The sequence below is a fragment of the Lepisma saccharinum genome, chromosome 30, assembly GCF_977018435.1.
Source record: "Lepisma saccharinum chromosome 30, izLepSacc3.1, whole genome shotgun sequence".
In the NCBI taxonomy this organism is placed as follows: domain Eukaryota; kingdom Metazoa; phylum Arthropoda; class Insecta; order Zygentoma; family Lepismatidae; genus Lepisma; species Lepisma saccharinum.
Window position 1 is genome coordinate 15,803,652 of NC_139258.1, and position 23,564 is coordinate 15,827,215.

Genomic DNA, 23,564 nt, shown 5'->3' on the forward strand with positions numbered 1-23,564 from the left:
ATGACCCTACATATAAGCTTAATTTTTACTGAGTGTATATACCTACAGATTTAATAGTGTCCAGGCTGAGCTGGTTTGACCTTCCACGTAGTACACCCAATTGTCAACCTCACTTCCACATAGTACACCCTTCACTGCATTTTGCAGACGAGCGAGGCTCTGGCGACTTGCCCTGGCCAGTATAATCTTCGTAGGAATGTGTGTGTGTTATCCTGTGTTTTGTCCTTATGTGTGCTAAGTGCCTCTGTACAGCCTCAGCTTTTAACTGAAGTGAGAATATTTTAGTTACAACATGACATTTCAGTTCTGTTAGCCGGACCCTGTGGCTGAGTGGTTAGCACATCGCGCTGCGATGCCAAGGGTCCCAGGTTCGAATCCCGCTCGGGCATGGTTGTGTGTGAATGTCCATTTATAATTTTCATCATTTCATCACTCATCCCCATCTTCGCAAATTAGCCAAGAGGCAAAAAAACTCGGAAGTAAAAAAAACAAAAAAAAAAACAGTTCTGTTAACCTAAGTCAGAATATTTTAGTCTTATAACGTTACAGTTACATTTGAGTTCAGGTAAGGGGCTGGACCCCGTAAAGTGACGGGTGGAAAATAGCCTAAGTGCTGACACACCCAAAATTTTATATTCCAATTCAAGGCTGAGCCAGTGCCAGAGATACTGCTATCAGAAAGTTAGTTTTTGGAATTAATTGCTGATACCAGCGAATATTTTCCATAGTCTGTGTGTTCCATGATGTCTGCAAAAATGCCATCCAACACTTGCTAAGTCTAAGTACCATTAAAATTATACAAAATGCATTATTTCACACCTTTCAAAACATGAAGAATTAACATTATTTTACATTTAGTGTTTCCGTCAAAAATGAAATATGCATGTCTCTAGGTATATCTTATTGCAAGACAGTTTTATGCAAACATTCAACAATTTCATTGCATTGAAAGGAGCCTGTTTTTCTTTTCAGGCTGAATGCTTTCAAGTCGAGCCTCATAAAGCTGTTTAGAGAGGAGCATGCCCAGACAGTGCCGATGGATCGCGTGAAAGAGTTCTTGAACAAGCAGCATGCATCGCAGCCATTTACAGAGTCCGAAATCACGGCTGCCGTCAACAAGATGGAGGATGCCAATCAAGTGATGTTGGCTGACGACGTATTGATCCTAATTTAATTGCCTGTAGAGTTATCATCAGTGTACAATGGAAATGATATAATAATGTATGCACAAAATTATTTTATATAGCTTTGTTTTTTAAGATTAAGAATGTGTTTTATTTGCTTTCGTTGCTATGCAACTGGTTCATTTATTTTGGAGCAAGAAAGCTTGCAGTTAAATGTATTATGAATAAATATTTTCACTTTTAATAATTTTTTCTGGCATACATTTGTTAACAATGTTTCAACTCATAAAGTCATCATTGTTGAAACAGTTAAAATATTATTACAATGAAATATGTGACAGCAAAACTAATAACTCTTTAAGTGTAATTATTTATTCATAAGCATGTTTATGAGGTTTTATCAAGAGTCTTATGATAAAAGAGTGCTTGCTACAGATAAAGCTAAAAATAAATGGTTAAGCATTTTTAAAATAAGAGTATGAACATTAGCGCTATTGGAGTACAAATTTAGAATTTTTTGAACACAATCGCCTTTATTTAGAATTTTCAGTTTATTAAAATTAGAATTATACATATTTGCATATATCGTCCAGTTGTAGCATAAGCATATGGGAATTGATAATATAATACAGGCTGTTTCAAAATTATTTGAACGATAAAAACATGTTCCATGAGCAATACAACATTATCACTGATCAAATATGCTGTGACATACAATTTGAACACATCCTTTTTTTCTTCTTTTCTTCTGAATGGTCCCAGTAGTTCTAAATTCTGCCACCAGGTGTCAGGCTGAGCAGTTGTAAAATGGCTGCCAGAACTGGCAAAACATTCGTGAACATGCTGACTACATGGCTTATGCGACAGCTGACACATGACAGTGCAGACTGGTAATTATCCGTTAAGGCCCGAACACCTCTCACTCGTTTATTTCGTTAATTTTGGCATTGGTACTTAACTATTCTGCATTGCGGAAGATTCTTTAAGGTGAAGTTATGTCTTTTTCCATAAAATAGTGTCAACTTTTGATATTACGAGTCATTATTTGTCTTCCTTGTTCTGCTTGGGTAACAGAAAATATGGTGTGCACTCATCATGGATCATCGTGCATCGTGCTTGTGTTTTGTCGATTTGGAGTTAGGTATGCAGTGTTTCAACCTTCTTAACCGAAAAATACCTTCTTTCGTGTTCATTATGTCATCACAAACCATTGACGGATAGCCCCAAAAAACATTCACAATAGCCCCACGAACCATTTCTGGCAAGGTTAGGTGGGTTGAGTTAGGTTAGGTAAGGTAAGCATAGTTAAAAAAAATTCTTGTAAAAAAAGGCACGTTTGGAAACACTGGTGAGACCGCGTGACTTTCGACGCTCGTGCCATCTGCACATACATAATGGAAACAACAGCATAATGTTACAGAGAATGCAAGTTTCTTACATAACAAGTGATTATTTCTTGTTCTGCAGCATTCTATGGTGAAGTTTTCAGTTTCCGAGAAAAGAAAATTCCTCCAAGAACTTCGACAATTCTACAGAAACTGATTTCAGTAAGTAGTTTCTCCTGTAAATTTGAAGAAATCCGTTCGGGCAATATCAGATATTTACCCAGACTTTTTCAGCTCGATGGAGCCCAATGCCACTTCCACCCTATTGTAAGGGAGTTCCTTAATGAGAGATTGCACGTCACATTGATGGATTGGGTGCGCAGTAGTGTACTGCATCAGACCACTTTCGCTCGCTCAAACTCGTTCGAATCTCCCATGCTCGAACGTCCTACTCTCAAACGTACCACACTCTTAGTGGAATGATTGGCATCGTCCCGTGTTTCAGAAGCAGCACTGCCAACCAGTGGCATCTCGTCCCTTGGGGCTTCCGGGGCTTAGCCCCTAAAGAAAAACGGGCGTATTGACGTAATTTTCAATCACCATAATACATAACTATCACACAATCTTTTAAAAGGCGATTTTTACCGACGTAAGTTCATCGTCAGCAGCAATGGATACGACAGCGCTCCTAGCAACATTGATGTCAGTTATCATCTCGGGGCTTGTCGCAAAGGAAGGCATGTTCTACGCTACACGCTGCAGTGAAGGTCACTTGCTAGCAGAGAGAGCAAAGGGAGGAGTGCAATGGGTTTGGATGTTGATTCAGAGCTACTTCCGTGGCGTCGCGTTCGTTCGATCACGCGTGTTGTAGTGTAGCATTGTGGTGGCTTTTATTCGCTATGAACAAATTGGATTTCTTGTTGGCAACACCATATCAGACATTGAGTGACCAAGAAAAACTTGTTGTTAAACAATTAGGTCCTGACCATCCGAGTGTTACATAATACAAAAACATAAATCACAATCACGCTCTTTCAATCCATACTGGTACAATAGAGAACCGTGGTTGACAGCTAGCGAGATCATGAAAACTCTCTCTTGTTTTAATTGCCTTTTGTTCGGTAGTGATGCTTCATGGACAGTTCATGGTGTAAGTGATCTAAACATCTTTCTGAAAGAATTAAGTCACATGAAACTAGTTCTTCGCACATTGGAAACTCGTTAAAATTGAGTTTGTTTGGAAAGGTTGATGTTCGAACACAAATCGATGAAGGATATAGACTGTCAATTACAAGGCACAATGAATTAGTCCGGACAAATAGGCATATATTAAATAGAATTATAGATTGCTTAAAATTCTGTGGTCGACATGAACTTGCACTATGAGGACATAACGAAAGAGAACTATCTTTAAACAGAGGCATCTTCCTAGATTTAGTAAATGAGATTGCTAAGCTAGATAACAGTTTGCATGAACATTTAGAGGAATCCAAAGTAAATAAATACACATCAGCCGTGATACAAAATGAGTTGTGTTAACAAAACAGCATGCGCTATCGAGTGCTGCGATATAATTATTCATCAAGCCGAAGAGAGATTTGGGGCAACTGAACATTTGTAGTGTTTCAATTTATTTGACCCTGCAAAATTCAATGACTGGAGGAAGTCTGATTTTCTCGATGATTTGTGTAAGAATTTAGCCAAATATTATCCCTTCATAGAAGAGGGAAAACTAAAGAGTGAACTTCGTGTTCTTTATTGTAGTGAAGAGTTTAAAAACATAAACTCTATCAGTACATTGCATTCGTTTTTCATTGAAAATGATTTAGAGGATACCTTTTCAGAAACAGTAAAAATGACAAACATAGTTTTAACATCTCCAGTGGCAACAGCTGTATCTGAACGATGTTTCAGCACATTGAAGCATATTAAAACCTGCTTAAGAAATGCAATGGGACAAGACAGACTCAATGCCTTGGCAGTGCTTACAATAGAGAAAGAATACATTGCAAACATAGAGGGCTTCAATGAAAAAATAATTAAAAATTTGCTGAGCATAAGAACAGGAGAGCACAGTTCTTGTTTAAATGAGAACCAACGTTCGTAGAAAGGTACGTTTCACAGCAATACCCGTTTCTTTTGTAATTCATGTGAATGGTCATTATATTTTAAATTCTTTAAAAAAATAAGTCCAATTTTGTAGTTTAGAAGAAGATAAATACCTGTTTATTGTAATTCATATGAATTGTTATTACCTTTTAAATACTTTTTTTTAAAAAATAAGTCCAGTTTTGTAGTCTAGAAGAAGAAAAATACCTATTTTTTGTAATTCATGTGAATTGTCATTATATTTTAAATTCTTTAAAAAATAAGCCCCGGCCAAATTTGAGGCCACGAGATGCCACTGCTGTCAACCTAAAACTGATAAATGGAAGGAAACCACTCTATGCAATTACAATTCTAAATAATCATTTCGTATATTATGTAAGATTTCAAATACAGCACATATGGAAGTATGCAATCTCTACAGACGGAAACGTAAAATGGATACACATGCTGACAGACCTGCCTAAGCAATTACAAATATCGTATCACAGTGCAAGAAGTACGTGTACATCATTGTTCACTTACAGAAAAGGATAATCATATTCTGCGAAATAATAAAATGCAGTTGAACGTCATTCAATCGAACATCATTTCAATGTGACAATAATCGTAGAAACATAAAATGTCAGTTTCAGCCCATAATAATCTATTTAATTTTGACATATCTCAGTAAAACATACAATACTGCATTTTAACATGGACTATGTTCACTTATTTTTCAATTTCACTTCGTCTTTTACTTCATGCTCCATATTTGAGGCCCCACTACCATAGACAAATTACGGAAATACGTCTACTATAGGGTCAATCCATATGAAGTGGTACTGATTGCTTGACTATTTTTAAAGTATATTTTTTGTGTGGTGTGGGCCTCATATGTTGACAGTTCAGAACCACTGTTATTTTATTTTTACTGTCACCGATTTGAAGATGGTGGGCATTTTATTTTTCATTGCACGCGTCATTTTCTCCATTCGTAAGCAACACTATTCCGATGACCTCCATCAGTTGCAGTACGTGGCCTTCCACTCCGTTCTCGCACATACGCTGAGAGTTTTTCAGCTGGGGTTTTCATTATGAACACAAAAAGTCCAAGATCGCACAGTACTGATGTCTTCGCATTCATCCCCATAAAATGCCTTCAGTCTCAGATGAATGTCAATTTGTATCACATTTTCTGCGGTTAGAAACTCTTATCACGGCACGCTACTTTCGGCAATCCACCGACATTGCATGGTTCCATGCTGCCATTTTCCTTGCTATAGTTCAGCACCCCTTGTGATAGAAGTTTGAAACCTTCAATAGAGAAGCGGGAAAGTCTTATATGTGCAATGTGTGGTTACTCAAAACCCAAAATGCCTTTACAAGGTAACAAAAAAAATAATAAAAACATAGGAAGCTTTACTTTTCAGCACGCCCTTGTGTATATACTTTATTGCAGATTCATTTCAGGATTGTAATGTTGTCGATTGACATTCCAAATTACAGTTTGCAGAATTTTAACACAAAATGTTAATAAGAAATGAAATTAGGCATACCATATTTAATGCAACATATTGAATTTTTCACAGAGTTTTGTATCTCTTAAACCAATGAATCTCAAACTCAAAATTTTTACTGAAGTTCCTTATCATGGAGTACTGTATTGTATACAAATTTTAGATTTTGAAACAACTGCCCACCAGAGATATTTAACCCTGAACTTGGAATTTTTTAACAAAAAGTACATGTTTATGACCCTGTAAAAAAAAGGATTAAAGTTTCAATCTTCAAATAATTTTGACACACACTATTGGTACACAGGTACAAAAAAATTCAAGTGTTAAACAAACTGCCTTCCCCCTAAAAAAAAATGTCCAAAAATGACATTTTGAGCGATTACAATACACAATTTTGACCTTACAATGTAAAAAAGGTAAAGGTAAAGTGTTCCCCTGTGCTTAGCACCATGCCATGAAGGCGTATAGGGTGTGTGGGGGTAACGCCCCAAACTTTCTTCATCCGGTCGTGAATGGGGGTGATGTGATCAGCATCACGCCCCTGACCGCCTTTACCCCCCAGGGTTTTCCCCAGGTACCCATGTTATTCGACACTGGATGGGTGCCGGGGCCGCTTCCAACGTTAGAAAAGTTCCCGGATTTGAACCGGCCGGGGATCGAACCTTAAAATGTATTATGAAGGAATAATATTGAGGATATTATACGCAAATATAATTGTAGCCTATAATGTGCTTAACATCACAGATTTTGTCTCATTGTCCTAGGACTTACCAGAGTCGAAATAAAAAAGTTGCCGCTGATGCTTACGAATGGAGAAAATGACACGTGCCATAATAAAAAAAATGCCCACCATCTTTAAATCTGTGATAGTAAACATAAAATAAGAGTGGTTCTGAACTGTCAACATATGAGGCTCACACCACACAAAAAATATACTTTTTTAAAAATAGTCAAGCAACCACTTCATATGGATTGACCCTATACGGTTCGAGTGTATTTCGCTCGTTTGGTCGTTATTAGCTCGAGCGAAAAACGCTTATTGCAGCACACTAGTGTGCAGCTAACAGTTACCATATTGATATGTGCAGAGTAACGAAGTGTGCTCACATTGAGCATTTGTGAGTTAACTTCGCGATAACCATTGAAACTTGGACAGTTACACTACGTACGTGTGAATTTACATTTTGACCATTTATGAATAAAATATAAGTTTAAATCATTCAAATCATTTTGAAACACTGTGTATAGTGCATATTAAACTACATATTGTACTGAAACATATCCAGGATGACAAAAGACGAAACTGCATGGTGCAACAGCACACTGAGTCCTATCACCATAGTTTTCTGGCTTTTGAAACAAGGTTGTTACTTCTTTTCCCCATGATGCTACGTCAGCGTCGGAATTTTTGGGCTGCCACTGGTTCTCATCAAAAGTGGGAGCATTAACCATTTGGCTACATGGGAGCCTCATATCCAAGATGGCAGATTGGGTATTTGTGACAAACATATGGTTTCATTGTTGCCACATCATCATATTAACTTGTTACCAGGTGCTACTGTATTTGATGTATATATTCCTTGTTTGCCCATGGGAAATAAAATATTTCCAGATTTATTTTTGTTTAGGTTATTTCCAAGGTATATAATTTTAATTCCTTCAATCACATTTTTTAAGTATCAGTGTTGGCAATTAATTTAGGCTTGTTTAGTGAAGCCTCATGCTGTTGCTCTGTTACATGTTTTGAAAAATAAAAATCATGTATCAAAAATGTTTCCCAACTCATTGTTATGCTCGACATTCGTGTGTCCTATATATATTAGTGTTTGCAGTTGCAAATTATATATCCACGATAAAGGATCAACATTTTTGTTTTTTTAATTTGGAAGTATAATTCTAACTCTTTCCCCTGTTCGTAATCTTTTTTCAACTTCATTTTTTGTATTATCCTAGATATTTTTAAAAATTTCCTTAATGTATTTTTCTTGTCTGATTTATCAGTCTTCATTCTTCTTCCTTCCTTTCATGTCCAGTCAACCATTTTAGTTGAGTATCTATATATACCTGAATCCAAGAGTGCTAAAATATGAAAAACATGTTTTAAATTAATCTTTTCAGTATATTTTGAAATCCAAAATGTGAAATTGTACCCCTCTTTTTATTCATTATTATTCCAACCATTCTCGTGAAGAGAAATATTAGTTAAAAGTTTGAGAGAGCAGTAAATATTTGTCCTGGATGAAAATGGAAGAAGAGAGATGTGACATCTGGCTGGAGATTTTGTAACTACTCTTGGGATGCTTGCTTTGTATGTTCAAGCATGTGGATGCAATTGAACAAAAACATAGGAAAAGTACATTGATTATTGAACACATGTTTCTGTTTAGAGTGACTTAAAACCAACAACCACCCCCGAAGCATCCTCCACCATATTTTGATAGCGTTCATATGCTGTTCCCACAGGAATTGCAAGACAAAACTGCTCAAAAGCTGCATTCACTTTGCAATAAATGTTTCCAAATTTCAAACCACCATGGTGTTCAGTTTTGATTGCAATGTTTCAAGCACTGCAACACATTAAATCCATAAAATATGCCTTTGTCAAGCCAAAAATTATTTCTAGAGCAGTTTCACACTACAGGATTATTACAAATGATGGGAGTGGTTTCATGACTTTGCTGTAGCTATAATATTTGACCTATTGCCATGCAATTTTACAGTAATGTTAGAAAAATTCAGTTTTCTTCTCTTGCAGGCATGTTTCGGATTTCTGTCTGGAGAGCGCAGCACTGAGCAGTGAGTAAAGATGGCGACAGGCACTGAGAAAGCTTATGCTGGGCTGAAATCAGTCGGCATCATCACTATAAACAAGCTTTTCACAAAAACCATCACAACATCAGTTGTTGCATTTGTGTAGCAAACTCCTTCCGAACCACTTCATCATAGGGCATCAGGGCTTGTACCAATTGTAAGCGGTGAGGCTTCTGTTGCAATCGTTCCATAGGATCTTCAAAATGGATGGAGTTGGCACTCGGTGCATCTTTCTTGAACTTTGTTCTAAAGTGTCGTTGCACTGTTTTGACCGACTGAGATGCATGAAATTCCAGCACAGCATAAGCATTCTCAGCGCCTGTCGCCATCTTTACTCGCTGCTCAGTGCTGTGCTCTCCCGACAGAAATCCGAAACATGCCTGCAGGAGAGAGAGACTTTTTGAGTTTTTCTACGTTACTGTAAAATTTCATGGCAATATGTCAAATATTATAGCTACAGCAAACTCATGAGACCGCTCAAATCATTTGTAATAACCCTGTATGGTAGCCAGGGGTGTAAGGGGTGACTTTCTTAAGCACGCAAATGTCATCCCCTTCCACGTAATAAACCGTGGACTGCATCTTGCAGACTACTGTGGCTGGCGTCTGGATTGGATTGATTTGTTGTTTTAAGTCCACTTTATGCACAGTAAGGCTAATCGGGACGACCTACAGTTTAAAGTGGGATCCGAACCACTATGTGCCTCCACCGGGAATCGAACCCGTGACCCCTTGATTACAAGGCGACAATGCTACCACTGCGCCATCAGGGAGGGGCTGGCGTCTGGACTGGGTCAGTAACCTAACCGGGTTAATGTTTTGTCCATATATGTTTGCGATTATCCTTTCATTCATCTCACTTGTCATCATCATCGCAATTAGTCAAAAGTGACAGACAAGCAACGTAAAATATAATAGGTCAATGTGATGGCTAGTGTTGGGTGATATATCGCAATATTGAAAAATATCGTCCAGGTGATATCAAGTAGACAATATATCGTCACAATATTTTGGTGTTATATATCATGTTGGCAATATATTGTCACGATATTTTGGTGATATATATTGTGTCGATGATACATCGTCATGATATTTTGGCGATATACATCATCATGATATTTGACGATATATACCATGTCAGCAATATATAATCATATTTGGTGATATTTATTGTGTTAGCGATATACAGGGTCTGTATTTTAAGTAATGAGAATAAATCCAGAAAACAATATTTTATTACAGATATTGCTACAAACCTTTAGTAGTCTTCAAAGTATGCCCCTTGAGCGTCAACACACTTCTGCAGGAGAGTTTTCCACGCGTCGTTCGCTCCCTGAATGTCAGCAACTGGAACAGCCTACAGAGCACGCGTGCAAGCTGCTTTGACCGCATCCAGGGTTCCGTGGTGGTGTCCTTTGAGGGCTGTTTTCACTCTTGGAAGGAGGAAAAAATTTGCGGGGGCAAGGTCGGGGCTGTAGGGAGGCTGAGGAATCGTTGCGATGCCAGATTTCGTCAGGAACTCTCAACCACGAAGCACGTGTGACATGGCGCATTGTCATGATGGAGCTTCCAATCCGCGGCAATTTCTGGTCACACTCGGTTGACCCTCTCTTCAACCTTTTTAACACCGCCATGCAGAAGGAGCCATTGACTGTCTGTCCTGCAGGCACAAATTCCGCGTGAACCACACCTTTCTTGTCGAAAAACACAATCAGCAATGCTTTGATTCTGGACTTGGACATGCGCGCCTTTTTTGGTCGAGGCGACTGCGGAGTGTGCCATGCGGTGCTCTGCCGTTTTGTTTCGGGATCGTACTCGAAGATCCAACTTCCATCTCCGGTAATGACATTATCAAAAAACTGTGGGTTGTCTTCAATGTGTTCCAAAAGATCTTGCGACACAACCGCGCGGTTGTGCAATTAGCCAAAAGTGACAGACAAGCAACGTAAAATATAATAGGTCAATGTGATAGCTAGTGTTGGGTGATATATCGCAATATTTAAAAATATCGTCCAGGTGATATCAAGTAGACAATATATCGTCACAATATTTTGGTGATATATATCATGTTGGCAATATATTGTCACGATAGTTTGGTGATATATATATCGTGTCGATGATACATCGTCATGATATTTTGGCGATATATATCATCATGATATTTGACGATATATACCATGTCAGCAAAATATATAATCATATTTGGCGATATATATCGTGGAGACAATATATCACCAATATCACGATATGGAAAAAATATAGTATTGTATCGTCTGTTATAATAATTTCGTGATGATATATCGCAATATCAAATTTCCGATATTGTCCATCCCTAGTGATAGCCTTCACTAGGAGTAGCAATAATTTCTCGCCACTAACTTGCTTTCATAAATAAGATAGGGAACAATATGTTTCACATAGTAGAGTTTTCCATGTTAACTTAAATTTGTTTAATGTGTATTTTATCTCAAATATCTGCAGGGTTACACTAGGTACGAAGAACAACAAAATTTTGCAATGCAAGTGCACTTTTAGAGACTGAATTTTCATTTTCAATTCAAATCCAAAGTTACCTCTATTCTGAACAAGGTCGTGTGCAGGACTTTGTACAGACAAATGTGAACAAATGCTGTAATCCATTCAGGGATCAGTGGCAACAACACTAGCACCACAGATTCTCGAATACGGGAATAAAAGTATAATTTTCAAAAATAGCATTGAATTATTTATTTTTATTGAAAGCAGAATTTCACTCAAGACTTTGCTCAAAACAAATAAGGAGTAAAATGATTTACACAAAGGAAATTCTGAAGCACGTAGGAAAATACATCCAAAAATAGGTACAGTGAAACCCCGATTTTACATTTTCCAGCATTATACATTCAATATTAATGGTCCAAATCGAGCAAAATGCTAAAATTTTCTTTCATTTTTACATTTTCCCACATTTTGAGTTTTTTTTTCTGCTTGGTCCCCTGAAAAACATAAAATCGAGGTTCCACTGTATTAGGTTTGATTCCCAGTGCAAGTACATAGTAAATATGGAGCAACTAGTACTCACTTTGCAGATAAAAGTGAGTACTAGTTTCTCCGTATTTATATACTACCGCGTGTCTTTTTTCCCAATTATGAAGTACATAGTAGTTTAAATCCCACTTTAAACTGTAGGTCCACTTGCAATTAGCCTATCTGTACATGAAGTGGATTTAAAACTTTTGACTATTTAATTTATGGATACATATATTACAGTGCAGCTGTAAATCCTAATATACGTGTATGACAAGAATGAGTTTTGGTAGAACACTGCATGAGGTTAAATTCAATGTCAATGCTAATAATTAAACACAAATGTGAAAGAAAGACTTATCAAGAAATAACCGAAACGAGTTTGGAAATTATATATATATACATACACATACTTATATTTTCACGGATAGAAGCAAAGAAATATACATTACAGACCATAAAGTCTCTTTGGCAAGAGGATAAAAATACCTTAAGATAATCTGGTAACTTTGGAATGAAATATTTTATTACAAATAAGCAATCTGCTATCTTAGTTCTTATTTCAATATGTAGTACTGTTATACTGGTTCCCCTGTGCTTAGCAGCACGCCATGAAGGCGTATAGGGGGTGTGTGGGTAACGCCCCACACTTTCGTGATCCGGTCGTGAGTGGGGGTGATGTGATCAGTACCACACCCCTGACCACCTTTACCCCCCAGGGTTTCCTCCAGGTACCCATGTTATTCGATGCTGGGAGGGCACCGGAGCCGCTTCCAACGTTAGAAAAGTTACCGGATTTGAACTGGCCGGGGATTGAACCCGGGACCTTTAGCATGGTAGTCAGACATGTTACCGACTGAGCCACCGCGGCCGTTATACTGGTTTCTTTTCTTTAATTCTGTTTGGCTGAATACAAGTAAGTATTTGATTTTAAACAATGAAAAATTATTATATTTTGCAAAATAATTAATATTAATATTTTGGCAAAATACTGGAAGATTGCTTTGGTATAGTCCCAATGGAAAACTGAAGTACTTTGAATTGTTATAATTTTTCCATTATTGGTGTCAGTATCTTCACCTCAGCCCTAGTATAATTTTCCATATTGAACCGATGCCTTTTGTTGGAATTAAGGAAGAAATTTCTCAACAATAGACAGATTTAAAAAATTGCAATTATGTTTGCTTTTTTATTATTATTATTATTCTACACAGTATAAACAAAATTGCAGTTTAAGAGAATATGTGAATTAGTTCAATTTTATCTTGCCTAGAACATTGTGCACAGTTATTACAGTGGAGCTTCAATCATATGTTCTCCAGGGGACTGGTGCTAGAGAACTTAAGATGCAGGATAATCTAAAATTGAGGAAAGTATTCTAATATTGTACTATGACCAGGAATGTAAAATTTATTAATGCCATTACTCGTGGATGAGCGCTGCTCTCCTTTCGTTTTCAAATGCTTGTAATTCGAGCTCCGTGGAAGTGTGGGAGCCAAGCTCTCGTGTACCTTCCTTGCTGAGTATCTCCTTCAATAAAATACCACAATACGAAATATGATTCATTGCTAACACTCTCGGCCCATTCTTGTTTCAGTTGTGTCGGAGATGCGAGAAGATGGGAGCACGGTGCTCACCCGCAAGGAACTGAATTTTCGTGTGGTAATGAGTTACAATAGATTATATTTGCTTCTTAAATGAAGTAAGTGAAGCATTCAAATGTGTATTATTGACCAACAAAATATACATATATTGCATAAACTTCCTGATCTGAGACAAATTTAGCACCACCATATTCACCCACGAGTAGGGTGACCAGACACACATTCAAAAAAAGAGGACAGAGCATTATGAAAAAGGAGGACAAAGTCATAAAAAAGAGGACACCGCAAGAAATGGCGACTCATTTGCCGTTACTCATAATTTCATTAATAAATAAAGTACCAACACTTTGCTGACATAAAATTCTGATGATTTTTTCAATAATTTGAAATTTCCTCTTGCCTTTAAGCAACGAATGCAATCTCCTAATCTTATTTAACACATGACAATCATAACTAAAATATCTATACTTTGAAGCACAGAATTTTACTCTTTTACCAATTCTTGGATATTAGAATGCAATATCCCCCATAAGTGAATGCAAATGTAACAAGTAAGCTTCGCTGAAACTTATTTCCAAGAACCTAATTTACATTGTAGTTTAGATTGGGTCAAGAAATATGATTTTAATGCCACGAACATTTCTAGTACTCTTCAACAGCAGGGGATACTGACAGCCACCTTACACTTTACCTCTGGTGGAGTGTCCCAGAGGTCCCGGGTTCGAATCCCAGCCTGGGCATGGGTATTCTTTGTGAGTGTTCCTTCATCTCATCATATCATCGCTCATCCTCATCAGATTGCGAAGCAACTAGTTGCGGGACAGAACTTTGTTTGTTCGGGACGGGAAATTGTTTTAAATCCCGACGTTCGGAACGGAAAAAAATCGCAAATTCCCGATTAGGTCATGAAATTTTCTGGACGGGAAAAAATTTCCAATGCTGTGGAATTCACGTTTTTTTGTGTTTTTTTTTAAATAAAAAATCTAATAATTTCCGAGAAGTGTCAAGACACTTACAATGCTGAAAACATCAAGGATGAACCACGCCATTTGGAAGTTCCGGACTGCTCGGAATCCCGAAAAGTCTGGAAATGATTTCTATTTAGAAGTCGGAATCGGGACGGCAGATTTTTTAAACCGATCCCGGTACCGACTTTTCTGGATCCCACACACCCTTACTAATGACTCAGTCGGGAAAGTGATCGTGTTCAGCTCCTATGCTAGGTGAGCATTGCTCGAATACTTAACGCGCCCCAAGTGATATGATGATCGTTATGTGTGGAAACATTCTCTGTGGAGCACATTTGTTACGGTCGATTCTATACTCTTTCCAAAAAAGGAGGACATTTACTGATTTCTAAAAAATCCGCCCGGACGCCGGACAGACACCTAAAAAGGAGGACATGTCCGGATAAAAGAGGACGTCTGGTCACCCTACCCACGAGTAACGGCATGACAGATTCGCAGGTGAGTAGCGCTGGGTTAGAGGTCTGATAGTAACTCTGGAATTCAATTATTTCTCTATTATTCTTGTTCTAAAATCAGTAAGAAATATCATTTTAGCTAGTAAAAAAATTGTGCTTTTGAGTTGATTCTATAAAGTCATGACATAAAATTGCATGTCTCTTTACTTGCTAAGATGCTTGTGTAGGTGCTGATTGCATGCTTTTCCATTTATACTTTAACTTCTCATAACACAGTATGCATCATAAGTATTACTACATTGCTTCTGCAGTGTTCTTTGCATGTGATTGGTCTTTTAAGTTTATTTTGGTTAACCCATTTGTCAGTTTTTGTCATTAGAGATCTAGGTTTAAAACTGGTTAAGAGGTGTAGTCACTGACACTTCTGGGTTGTAAAGATTCCATAGAAAGTCGATGGGAATTGTAACAACCCAGAATTGTCTGTGACTCTACGTGCTTTGTGTGGTTTGAGATTTGAATGTTTGCTCTAGCTTTGCTTTTCTGTTTACTTATAGGGTGATAATTTCCTTCTTCACATCTTTTCTTTCTGCTTCCTTGCATGTCGGTGGGTATTCATCTATCTTCCAGTCTAATTCAGGTGAGTACCTGCAGTGGAAGGTTACTATCGTACCATATTTCTTTCTCTGTTGTGTGCTTGCTTTACTTGAATACTTGTCGGTGCTAGTCCATCACCCCCTAGAGCTAGAAGGCCACTCACTCCCTTTCCTCGTGACGTCACGCCGATCCGACCCTTCCTACAGCAGCCAGTGCTGTTCATTCGTAGCCCAATTCATGATATTGCTTCTACAGCAGGAAAGAATTGCTATGTAATGTTGAGCAGGATTTTGTAGAACGAGAATAGCAAATAAGGAGATACAAATCGATACAAATCTACTGAAAGTAAATTATTTTAACATATCAAAATATAAAGTAATACGTATGTACATTGTAATAGATTAGTTCTGTTCGAACATCTACTTTTTTCTTCCAAATGTAGTGATTTACATTTATGTATGCACAATTCTTTGCATCTTGATCTTAGCATTGAAACAGATTCTAAAGAAATGTATTAATAGACAAAATTTAGGAGGATATACAGATTTTCAGATAGAGATTATTTTGAACAAGTTAAGACATGTACATTTATTCATTCATTGTCGTCATTACATTTAACCTGGAGAGGCAGCAGACAGAAAAATCTTTCTTTTTTTTTTTAAAAAAAAAAAAGTAGTACCCAGTGCAATTGCTATAGGTTACACTTTTCTTAACCTTGCTGCAATGCAGAGCTCTAACTTATTCAATGACCAAGTCAATAATGTATCACTTGAATTCACCCTCCCGGGCTGAATTTTGTATTTCATTAGGAAATCAATTCCGTAAGTATTCAGTGCATAGTCACCATAATTAAGGCATTACGCATTTATGTATAAATATTCTAACAGACATAATCTACATATCAAAACCTACATCTCATAACAAATGTGAAATACTAATCTGGGGCATTCCTAGCGAGAGGAACAGGGCTAATGCACCCCCTAAGAAATTCTCGGTTTCATCACGAGTTTGAAATATCAGGGTCTCAGTTCTGTCTCGGTATCGTATCAAGCTGAAAGTGTTTGTCTCGTTCTCGGGTTTATCATAGTTTGATATGAATGTCATTCTCAGTTTCGTATCGAGCTAAAAATGTTTGTCTCGTTCTCGGGTTTGTCATAGCTTGATATGAAAGTCATTCTCGGTTTCGTATCGAGCTGAAAATGTTTGTCTAGTTCTCTGGTTTGTCATGGTTTGAAATGAATGTTGTTCTCGGATTCGTATCAAGCTGAAAATGTTTGCTTCATTCTCAGGTTTGTCATAGTTTGAAATGTCTTTCTCGGTTTCGTATCGAGCTGAAAATGTTTGTCTCGTTCTCGATTTTGTCATAGTTTGAAATGAATGTCTTTGTCGTAAAGAGTAGTATGTCTAGAGTTGTATTGTCTAAAGAATGTATATAATATAGATTCTTGTCTAGTTAATTACTCATGTAATAATTTTAAAGAAAGGCAACTTGAAAACGCCATTTTAAACAAGAACATGCATTTTATACTAGCTACTTGAAAGTACCTTGGAAGTTTTTGTTGGTGTAAAATCTTTCCTGTGGATAGCTCTAATCCAATTTTCTCTGCGTTTTGCATCATTTGGAAATGAAAACACTGTTGGCCCATTGTCGTAATTGCCTTTACAGTATGGCACAGAACAACGAGATGGCATGATGCCATCAAAAGTTTACTTCTTGTACAAAAAACAACAAAGAAAGACCCCACTAAAACACTAAATGTAGGGCGGAAGCACATCCACCTGTAAAAGCATACGTTCACAGTACACAGCTAAAAGCTCAACTCTAACATTTTTGATTGCCTTGTAATCAAGGGGTCCCGGGTTCGATACCCGGTGGAGGCACAAGTGGTTCGGATCCCACTTTAAACTGTAGGTCCAGTCCCGATTAGCCTTACTGTGCATAAAGTGGACTTAAAACACCAATTCAATTCAATCAATTCTAACATTTTTGCAGGGTGTGGAGAATTTCCACCCTTCTTGTCGTCGACCCCCAAGGGTCTGTCTGTGACTACATCATGAGGGGAGGTTGTTGACCAAAATGGCCTTGAGTTTCAAAGGGTGATGGCTAGTCCCTGTAGGTCCTTGGTGTGATTGATCACCTTCCATTCATCTAGGTCGTCAACTTTTCTTCTTCATTTGACTGCCAGGTTTTTAGATCTTGAGCCTTTTTTCTCACTGAGCTGTCTCCATGTTATCCGATTTTGGCCGAGAAATCTTAAGGCTCGACTGGACTTTTGACAGCCAAATGGGCAAATTTTTTCCTCTACATTCGAAAAACCTCTTGGATATTTCAAAATATGAAAAATCACATACGCTTAGAATTGCTTCTAGAGCATTGATGAATTTTCATGTAGTTTTCTTTCACTGTTATCTAGATACTAGCTCATTACCTGGGTATTTATTTATCCCAATCTTGTATTAGACAGGAAAATAAAGAATTCTAACTATAGCGTAAAATGTAACTAATTTTAAATGTGATCGTGAATGTGACCAATTAGCTTAGTGACTTCGAAAACTATGGATTCAACACTAATCTAGGTCATTTGTGGCATTTTATTTTACACCCCCTCTCACCCTCCTTGCCGATCGGTGATGAACTTGGAGTTGAACCGCATTGGGAGTGTCACGAAAACTATGGATTGCATTCTCAACACAGCCTGAATGTTAGACAACCCAAGAAACACTATCGTTGTGCAGATTGCATAGAGTCACGGATGTCTGTTTGGGCAGAATTTAATATCGGTGGTTCTGGTTTATTTTTACATGTCACCCCTTCCCACCGCACTCCTAGGGGTGCCAGGGGTGTCTTACCCCCACAGTATTTATTTCCAGAGTGATACGTGTACCAAGTTTGGTTGAAATTGTTCCAGGCGTTCGGAACAAATAAATACACACACACACACACACACACACACACACACACACACACACACACATACATCTATTTTTATATATATAGAAGATTATGAAAAGTTTAATAGACTTACTTAATCCCGAAACTTTTGATAATATCTAGATAACAGTGAAAGCAAACTACATGAACATTCACATCAATGCTCTAGAAGCAATTCTAAGCTGATGTAATTTTTCATATTTTGAAATATCCAAGAGGTTTTTCGAATGGAGAGGAAAATTTGAAAAAAATCGCCCATTTGGCTGCAAGGTGCAGTCAAGCCTTAAGGTATCCGCAACCATTCTCTTTTTTACAGGATGGGGATGTTAACGTTATATCCAATCCCTAACCTGAAGGGCCAGGATTTGTATAGGGTTTACTCCCTTAAGTAGATTGTCATTACCATGCCTTCGGAGAGCTTCCTGCACCTGTCCAGGTTTCCTTCCCTGCTTTTTTAATGGCAGCACTTACTCGCCATGTCAGTCACAGTGTCATTATAGAGCTTTCCTGGAGTTTTAATAAGTATGGTTCTTCCAAAACCACCCTCTACAAACATTACTGACTGCCACTACTGGTCCGGAACTGCTTATTTGACATTGTCTTATTCACAGCTAACCATCACACCTGATGGTTTTTCGCTATCCTCAACCTGCGACCTGCCTGTTTGCTGAGGCTTACCCCTCCATAGGGGAGGCCGGGGTGTGCTTGTTATGTTTATTCATTAAATCTGGAACAAGTCAAGCATGTATGCTCGGTGATCATGTTATCCAGCAAAGGATTAAAGTGCACTGTGAATTGACCGTTTTACCCCAAAGTAGTGTTCTTATGCATAGTAGACAATGCATCTACATGCATGGTGGATTCTCCATTTTTAATTCAATTCCGAGAACAATTTTTTTTTTTTTTGGGATGGAGACTAAATTGAAAGACGTTTTAAAAAACAAATATCCATTAATAAGTTTCAATACAATTAAAATAAGTGGTTAGAAAAAAACGGTGTTAGTATACACTCTGACAAACTGAACAAGAACGTAATGATAAACAGGACATAATAAAAAAGAATACTACGCAGGTAAGTACAGGGTTATTACGAATGATTGGAGCTGTTTCATGAGCTATAATATTTGACATATTTTACAGTAATGTAGAAAAACTCAAAATGTTTTCTTCTGTTGCAGGCATGTTTCAGATTTTGGGAGAGCGCAGCACTGAGCAGTGAGTAAATATGGTGACAGGCGCTGAGAAAGCTTATACTGTGCTGGAATTTCATGCATATCAGTCGGTCAAAACAGTGCAATAACACTTTAGAACAAAGTTCAAGAAAGATGCACCAAATGCATCATCACTATAAACAAGTTTTTCACAGAAACCATGCTCTATTCGTCGACTTCTGTGGGCTATGTGTGTAACTCGCTCGCACACGCTCACCAGTTTCTTCACTCACTGGAGGCCGGCCCGTTGATTTCTCCTTACAGAGGCATCCCATAGTTGTAAACTGTGCATACCATTGCCGAATGGAGTTGACACTCGATGCATCTTTCTTGAACTTTGTTCTAAAGTGTCATTGCACTGTTTTGACTGACTGATATGCATGAAATTCCAGCACAGCATAAGCTTTCTCAGTGCATCTTTACTCGCTGCTCAGTGCTGCGCTCTCCCGACAGAAATCCGAAACATGCCTGCAAGAGAAGAAAACTTTTAGAGTTTTTCTCCATTACTGTAAAATTTCATGGCAATATGTCAAATATTATAGCTACAGCAAACTCATGAAACTGCTCCAATCATTTGTAAAAACTCTGTATAAACAGTGCAGATGTAACCTAGTTGGTGACCAAGCTCCATCCATAGTTCTTCTCTGTCCGGGAGAAAGTATTTGTTGTGGATGGCCTGAAATTCAGTGTGATTTCTGAGGAAATTCAAACTGGACAGATTTATCTGTCCTGTCCCTTACATTTCCCAAGACACCCAAATGTCAGCCTTCCTTCCACAAAGTACACACTTGACTGCATTTTGCAGACTAGCAAGGCTCTGGCGTATAGCACACACTTGACTGCATTTTGCAGACTAGCAAGGCTCTGGCGTATAGTACACAATTGACTGCATTTTGCAGACTAGCAAGGCTCTACACAATTGACTGCATTTTGCAGACTAGCAAGGCTTTGGCGTATAGTACACACTTGACTGCATTTTGCAGACTGGCAAGGCTCTGGCATATAGTACACACTTGACTGCATTTTGCAGACTAGCAAGGCTCTGGCGTATAGTACACACTTGACTGCATTTTGCAGACTAGCAAGGCTCTGGCGTATAGTACACACTTGACTGCATTTTGCAGACTAGCAAGGCTCTGGCGTATAGTACACACTTGACTGCATTTTGCAGACTAGCAAGGCTCTGGCGTATAGTACAAACTTGACTGCATTTTGCAGACTAGCAAGCCTCTGGCATATAGTACACACTTGACTGCATTTTGCAGACTAGCAAGGCTCTGGCGTATAGTACACACTTGACTGCATTTTGCAGACTAGCAAGGCTCTGGTGTATAGTAAACACTTGACTGCATTTTGCAGACTAGCAAGGCTCTACACACTTGACTGCATTTTGCAGACTAGCAAGGCTCTGGCGTATAGTACACACTTGACTGCATTTTGCAGACTAGCAAGGCTCTGGCGTATAGTTCACACTTGACTGCATTTTGCAGACTAGCAAGGCTCTGGCGTATAGTACACACTTGACTGCATTTTGCAGACTAGCAAGGCTCTGGCGTATAGTACACACTTGACTGCATTTTGCAGACTAGCAAGGCTCTGGCGTATAGTACACACTTGACTGCATTTTGCAGACTAGCAAGGCTCTGGCGTATAGTACAAACTTGACTGCATTTTGCAGACTAGCAAGCCTCTGGCGTATAGTACACACTTGACTGCATTTTGCAGACTAGCAAGGCTCTGGGGTATAGTACACACTTGACTGCATTTTGCAGACTAGCAAGGCTCTGGTGTATAGTAAACACTTGACTGCATTTTGCAGACTAGCAAGGCTCTGGCGTATAGTACACACTTGACTGCATTTTGCAGACTAGCAAGGCTCTGGCGTATAGTACACACTTGACTGCATTTTGCAGACTAGCAAGGCTCTGGCGTATAGTACACACTTGACTGCATTTTGCAGACTAGCAAGGCTCTGGCGTATAGTACACACTTGACTGCATTTTGCAGACTAGCAAGGCTCTGGCGTATAGTACACACTTGACTGCATTTTGCAGACTAGCAAGGCTCTGGCGTATAGTACACACTTGACTGCATTTTGCAGACTAGCAAGGCTCTGGCATATAGTACACACTTGACTGCATTTTGCAGACTAGCAAGGCTCTGGCATATAGTACACACTTGACTGCATTTTGCAGACTTACAAGGCTCTGGCGTCTGGACCATGGTCAGTATAATCTCTTAATGGTTTGAGCCATATTTTTTATTTTACAGTTTTCTTCAGAATTATCATAACGTAAAAAAAGTAGCAAGACACACTTCTTTTTCATCCATTCATTCATTTAATAACATCACATTAATTAACTCAAAATTTATACACATGCATAATTAGGGAACAATATTAAAATTACAAAATGAAAAGTTAAATTAGTCTTCTGTTAATTTGTATATAATTATATCAAAATTCTCTTCAGCAATCCATTTAGTGCAGAAGTTTACAACACACATTTATGAAACATTCATGTATCCCATTCATATGAAATCTTTTAGCTTAATTTACAAGCATCAATTTAATTATTATGTACAGTATTTACATTTAATTTATATACATACATGGTAGGCAATATGTGAAAGTAAAGTTAACCACTACCTGTTTCTCATAAGAAGTTAATGTTCATTAAGTTCCAGTTTTCTGGTTACTTGAAGAAGAAAGATATATTAGACATTTACAAGTAATTTTATATGAGTGTTTACTTCCATTTGTTTATTAAGAATGCAACAGGGGACTGCTCAATTCCATCCAAAATATGGTCTGTTTTTCATACAATTTGAGGTGCTTAGTTTAATCACACAAATTGAAGCATTCTTACTAACCTCAAAACTGGTTACGTGTGTTTGGAAGCTACTCCAAACCAAGTATAATTCCAAAATCAATTGACATTCAAGTCTCAAATAGCTGTCACATGCAGTATCCTAACTAAGATTAGAATCTGATTTGTTCAACTTACAGTATATATGAAAATGTCCCATGGTATTGTGAAATTAGGGAAACATCTTGTCATGTATTTACCTAAAGTTTCTTGTGGTTCTGCATGTCACCAGGTTGCAACACCTTCTTTGGCATACTTGCAAGCCTGTATAATGGAAGCATATATGCCACACATATTCCGTACACTCCCAGGTACACGAGTCTGTATCAGGGAATGTTCACTAACAGTAATCTATTGTCTCAAAGTTGGTCCAAAAATATGTTGGAATGATACTGAGTTTATAAAAATTCCATGATAAAAATATCATTGAATATACTTGCAGAACAAAATCTAAAGTTTCATATGAAAATATGACGTAGCTCAGAACATTCATTTGATGGAAATAGCATCAAGTAGTTTCATAGTACTGAACCAATACCAATATACTTCCCCAATTCTCACTGGTACTAATGTTCTAAGGTTGCAACAATGATAAGCTGTTCAAAATATTTATTAATATTAATGCTAATTATATGCATCAATTTATGATAGACTTCCTCTAAAATATGGAAGAATTGCATTGCAATGTTAAATTGTCGTTGAATTGCAAAGTCAGTTTTCTTGTAATACTGCTGCAATTCGAATTTTGCATAATTTTCAGGATAATTACACTATGAAAGTGTTGCATTGATTTCTTTTGTGGACCCCATGACATACCCCAACCCTGGAATCGGTGCATTGGTATCGACTTAGCCACGCTGTTACAACAATGCTGGGGTATCATCAAAAAGTTTTGGGGTTCCTGTTGAGAATTGAATTTACGTCAGCTTGCACAAAAGCTGAGAGAGTTGTCTCCTGAAGCGATATTTTACACTAAGGTGACAAGTGATACATGACATATGTCACTTGAGAATGAACCAATCAACAGCATTACATGCTGCTTAACCCTACATTTGAATGTTT

General features: G+C 37.9%; 1 protein-coding gene across 2 annotated transcripts in view; it reads left to right on the top strand.

The window, feature by feature from the left end:
* Mcm3 (minichromosome maintenance 3) overlaps positions 1-2,049 on the top strand; it is a 59,875-nt gene extending 57,826 nt beyond the window's left edge. For both annotated transcript variants that reach the window (XM_083115637.1, XM_083115638.1), the window contains exon 16: positions 973-2,049. In XM_083115637.1, the coding sequence (XP_082971763.1) occupies positions 973-1,174 (202 nt within the window). In that variant the 3' untranslated portion in view covers positions 1,175-2,049. The remainder of the gene's footprint in view (positions 1-972) is intronic.
* The last annotated feature ends 21,515 nt before the right edge of the window (positions 2,050-23,564 follow it).